This window comes from Etheostoma cragini, chromosome 6 (genome assembly GCF_013103735.1).
Source record: "Etheostoma cragini isolate CJK2018 chromosome 6, CSU_Ecrag_1.0, whole genome shotgun sequence".
Classification (NCBI taxonomy): Eukaryota; Metazoa; Chordata; class Actinopteri; order Perciformes; family Percidae; genus Etheostoma; species Etheostoma cragini.
The window spans coordinates 27,855,059-27,860,140 of record NC_048412.1 but is presented as its reverse complement, the minus strand read 5'-3'; the positions used below and the strand labels follow the sequence as shown (position 1 = coordinate 27,860,140).

General features: G+C 41.4%; 1 protein-coding gene across 1 annotated transcript; it reads left to right on the top strand.

Moving 5' to 3' along the window:
• Nucleotides 1-2,538: 2,538 nt before the first annotated feature.
• On the top strand, nucleotides 2,539-5,082 carry LOC117945941 (phospholipase A and acyltransferase 3-like). Its single transcript, XM_034873690.1, has 5 exons — nucleotides 2,539-2,589; nucleotides 2,709-2,795; nucleotides 3,116-3,254; nucleotides 4,010-4,257; nucleotides 4,865-5,082. The coding sequence occupies exons 2-5, from the start codon at nucleotides 2,727-2,729 to the stop codon at nucleotides 4,976-4,978; spliced, it is 570 nt and encodes a 189-aa protein (XP_034729581.1). The 5' UTR covers nucleotides 2,539-2,589; nucleotides 2,709-2,726; the 3' UTR covers nucleotides 4,979-5,082.

Below are 5,082 nucleotides of genomic sequence, written 5' to 3'. Positions count from 1 at the left end.
TGAATTGTTTGGAACGGATGTTGTGGCTCTGGGAATTTACCTGGTTTTGGTGTCAGATTACCTCGTGGATCATGTATGGTGCATGTAAAACATGCCCTACAAATGTGTTGAAAAGGAGTTAAAACCATAGGTGGTGTACTATTGCTGTACCTGGCCCACCATGCCTCCAGTTGAGACATGAGTAACTCCACGGCTCAACATCGGAGCCCATTTATACAGGTTTTAAGGCAGTATGGGTGTGTTTTCAGTGGTCATTCGTATATGTCATTTACTAGTTGTGCACCCTTCTGCAGCCAGACGTCTTCTTCTGTCTGGGGACTTTGTTGTTGCATTTCCTTTAGCATGGAGTGGTCTAGAGAACCTTGGTTTGTTATAGAGAAAACAGTAATCTGACCTTCTGCTTCTGCTTTTGCTATTTTCTCCGTGAATGCGTTCCCTGAGGACACCTCGTCTGTTCCCAAGGTGTGTGCTGCACATTTACACATGGCTACTGTTTCTGGTGACTGTACTGCTTTCAGCAATTCAACCAGGAGCTTAGCATGTGTTACTGGTTCTCCTGCAGATGTTATCATTCCTCTATTTTTCCAATATCGCGCAAAAACGTGAACGGCAGCCAACGCATATTAACCGGCTGTGTATGTGGTAGCTTCTTTATCCTTCATCAATCTGCATGCCTCTGTGAGTGCAACTAATTAATTGAAAATAATTGATCAGCTTTCAGTACTGGTTGTAGTTACCACAGCATGTCCTCTCAGTGTTGGCCCCTTCTCATTCTTTTTAGAGGAACCATCTACAAATAGTACTTCCCTTTTTTCTAAAGGTTGATCTTTTAAATCTGCCCTGCTCTTTGCTGTTTCTTCAGCTAGTTCATGACAATCATGTTTTTCTCCGTCTTCTGATGAATTTTCAAGTCACCCTGAACCCCAGAGATGGTGCGGACTTCCTCTTTCGTTCGCACCTCTCGCTTGGTGCAGAGTGTCCTTTGTCCTTCTCCTTTTTTTGGTCTCTTATCTGTCCGTGCAGCTTGGCCACAAGGTCCTGTGTCCCGGTGTCAGCCAGGTCCTGCTGTTGAGACACCATGAAACAGTCTTCCTGTTATGCAACAAACAAGCATACACTTCATACATTTCATTCGCTCATGCTTGACTTCATCTTTTCTACTGTAATAACGATAAAACAAATAGAAAGAAGGAGTAAATATGGGATAAGTGTATATACACTTTATTCTGACACTGCCTTTCTGCTTAGACACAGTTATATCAATGCTGGGATCATTTATGTTAAATTTCAGCTGATCACACATCACACAGGGGCGGTCATGGACCTTTATAACTGTTTTTACCCTTCAGCAAAACCCTAACATACAAGCATGTAAATGTGTGAGTGTGAGCCAAGGCATTGCTTTGACAGAAAAAGTAGAGATAGTCGACCACACGTAAATGACTTCCACATCAGATGTGTTCCTGTTGTAAGTTGAAGCATTGAAGCGAGTGACAAGTTGTTTTTTTGATCAGATTACAGCCATGACAGGGGTCATGCACGATGGGCTGGATGAAGATGTGATTTTATCTGGTGTGTTGTTCTTAGTGTATATAAGGAGATGAATTCCTCGGCTTCAACAGGCTTTCACCGTCTCACTGAAGAAGGTAAGACCTCTGCTGCTATTCATTCTCCAATGAATATCGCTTACAGAATACTATTTCATGACATGTTAGATCTGAGACTGGAAGTTATTTGCCTGCTAAGAAGTCTAACCTCAGGATGCTGATCAAAATTGACCAAAAATCGCTTTAAAATGTGTTGGGTTGCTTCTGTCTTGTGTGTGTTTGTGATTGGCCGAACCTATGGAGCTGCAGGTGAAAACAGCAAATCAACCTCTGAGCGACTATAATAATTAGTGGGTGTTAATTAATGGGTTCAGAAACCAAATGCAGACACTGAGGCAGAACAGTTAAAAGAACAAAGGCTACTGAGGCAGATGTGACAAAAAACTATTTCATTCAACCAAATGCTTCTTTTTAAGTGAAACTGTCACAGCTGCACAGCTGCCCAGTGGTTAGTTTTCAACAAGAAGACTTCTCTCTGTGTGGAGTTTGCATGTCTACCTGTGTTAGTGTGGTTTTTTCAGGGGCGCCCACAGTCCAAAGAAATCCAGGCTTAGTTAGTTGGTGACTGTGAATATGAGAGAGAATGGTTCATTTGGTGTACATTACGTATAATTGTATTCACACCTTGGGTGAGATACTGAACCCTGAATTCCTCCTGTTCCACAAATGTGTGTGAATGTTACCGTCATTGGAAGTCACTTTGGATAAAATTGTCTGCAAAATGAAAAGTAATGTGTGTCTCATTTCTACTACAAGTACTATCATCTTAACACATCAGCAGTAAATCCACTGTCCAACTGACCGTGTGTGTGTGAATCACGCCCAGCATAATTACAGTAACTGTTACATGTTCTCCTCTTTTCACCATGCATGTTGCTATGGATGCAAGCGTCAGCTAAATGTAATGTAATATTTATGTGTGTACTTCCAGGGTGCTAAGCGAGCATTTCTCCAATCATCAGACCATATAAACACATTAGTGGTAAGTCCTCTGCGTGTGTGTGTGTATGTTTGTGTGTGTGTGTGTGTGTGTGTGTGTGTGTGTGTGTGTGTCATGTCCATCCTGATTAATTGTTACATGTTCTCTTTTCACCGTGCCAGTTCTCCACTGTTGAAAAAATGAAAACCCCAATCTTGGTTCCTTTGATCCTTCTGCTGGGGATCACACTAACAACGAGTACTGGGCAGGTAAGTTGCTATCACATCGTTATTCTTCCATTGCCATTAATGTATTTATTGTATATATAAATTTGTATTCCTTAGTTTTTCTTTGATGTGATTTAGTTGTTTTTTTTTCAGTATTTTTGGCGCATTTTTTAGCAGGAGTTTTTTCCTGCGTTTTTGACCCTTTTTTCAGCGCTTTTATTTAATATCTTTGGTCCTTTTATTGATTTTTGATGCGTTTTTTTACATTTGTCCTTTTTTTTTTTAGCTTTTTCTGCATCTTTGTTGATTTTAATCTACATTTCTGATGTTTTTCTCACATGTCTGGTTTCTTCTGTTAGCAGTACCAATTCGGAGACATCATTGCATTTGAGAGAACGTGTGTAGGAGATAAAACAGTCTACAAGCACTATGCTATTTATGTGGGCCCAAGTACAGGAATAGACGTCGGCCAAGGAGATAACGACATATATCACCTCACAGGTATGTGTAGTAACACTACGTGCAGATACAATTATGCACATACACATATATTGCCATGAATTTGGGAACATGCACACATGCATGTACACATATGCAACACATGTAAAATGACATGATGTAATGGCTCCTTTCAGTTATAAGCCATGAGTTGGTAGCCTGGAAATCCAGACCCAAATCCGAAAGACTGAGGGTCTGGCATTGAGTGATGAAAGTCGCCCATCTCGAAGGGCGGCACTAAGCGTGCATTTGAAAATCTCACCGCACGCAATTGGATAAGACTGCGACCAATCACAACAACTCATGGGGTGACGTAGCCAGAGCCCCATACGCTTAGCTACCAGCCGAGCTAACTGGTAGATTAGACTGTCGTCATCTGTTCAGCTCACCTCTGGCCCCGCCTACATCAGATACACCGATGTGATTGGTGCAGCTCAGCTACAAGAGCATAGATAATGAGAAGCATTACTCGATGCCAAAGTAACTTGCTGAGCAAATTCTGGATTTCCAGGGTTGGAGTGTTTTCTTTTCATGAGTCGAAGTATTATCACTAAACCATTGTGTTACACAACGAAAAGTTAGAGACTGGAAGTACAACATAAAGTAAGGCACTGATGACCCTACAAACTCCTCCTTTCTTTGAAGGCAGGTCAATAACCATTCCTGATGCAAATGAAAAGAGCCAATTAAAAAGCAGAGAAAAAAGCATTTTCGTCATGTTATATTTAACACGTGTAAATGTTTATTCTCACAAACAGGTAAAGGATGCATGGTTTCTGAGGCTAAGTTTGGTAAACTTAACGACGTGAAGAAAACGTCAAAAGTCTTAAAGGACAATTACCTCGATGATCATGGCTACAAAATGAAATATGACAAAGGCTTCGAGGATCAGGTGAAGAAGCGAATTGGGGACACACGTGGACAATGGAGCTTCTATAGACTCTTCAACAACAACTGTGAACAATTTGCTACCCAGATCCGCTACGGGGTGCCCAGTCTTCAGCAGGTAAGTCACAGATCGGACTTCCAAGTGTGTTTATGTTTTATATTCTCATCCCTTGCATTAAGGCAATGTTTCCCGATCCAAAATGGGTCGCAGACCCGTTTTATTGGGTCGCCAATTGGCAGAGAACAGACTAAATGCTCAGAATGACCTCAGCATGACCTCAGAATGACCTCAGAATGACCTCAGAATGATCTCAGCATGACCTCAGAATGACCTCAGCATGACCTCAGAATGACCTGAGAATGGCACTTTCAAAAACCGAACCTAGACTAGATCAGCTGGTTGAAATCTTCAAACAGACAGTCATGGTTTTGCTCCGTAAATTTGGGTCCCGGGGAGACACCAAATTTCTCTTTTGGGTCTTGAGCTGAAAAAGTTTGGGAACCATTGCTCTAAGGTAACCTGTGGATTTTTATTTTTATTTTGTACCACTAGTAGCACTATAGAGCAATGATTTCATTACATACGTGTGCACATAAGGCTACACAAGCATTTGGGCCTTTAATAATAAAACTGTGCCTACCTCTATGGGAGTTTAACGTGGGGGGGGGGTGTACTTCTGCCCCTTGTTTTCCACTGTAACTTGCATCTCTTTCTTTTTTCACAGAAAGGCACAATGGCTGAATCTGTTTTAAAAGGAAAGGAGTCAGCAACTAAAGTGCTGGAGAACATAGCCAAACACATGACCATGGAGACGCAGTGTCCTTTTACTGATGGCTAACAAGTGTCTCACCATCTACATCTGTCTTTCAGCCTTTCTTGCTCTCCTCTTCTTTACTCACATGACGTGAGGTCTTATTCTAAATAAATAATAATTAGCAAGAA

What these genes read in the sequence shown, in the direction of transcription:
- LOC117945941 (XM_034873690.1), top strand. Translation starts at nt 2,727, where the DNA reads ATGAAAACCCCAATCTTGGTTCCTTTGATCCTTCTGCTGGGGATCACA. An exon ending in TAACAACGAGTACTGGGCAG is followed by an intron (nt 2,796 to 3,115) that starts GTAAGTTGCTAT and finishes TTCTGTTAGCAG; the next exon opens with TACCAATTCGGAGACATCAT. An exon ending in GGGTGCCCAGTCTTCAGCAG is followed by an intron (nt 4,258 to 4,864) that starts GTAAGTCACAGA and finishes CTTTTTTCACAG; the next exon opens with AAAGGCACAATGGCTGAATC.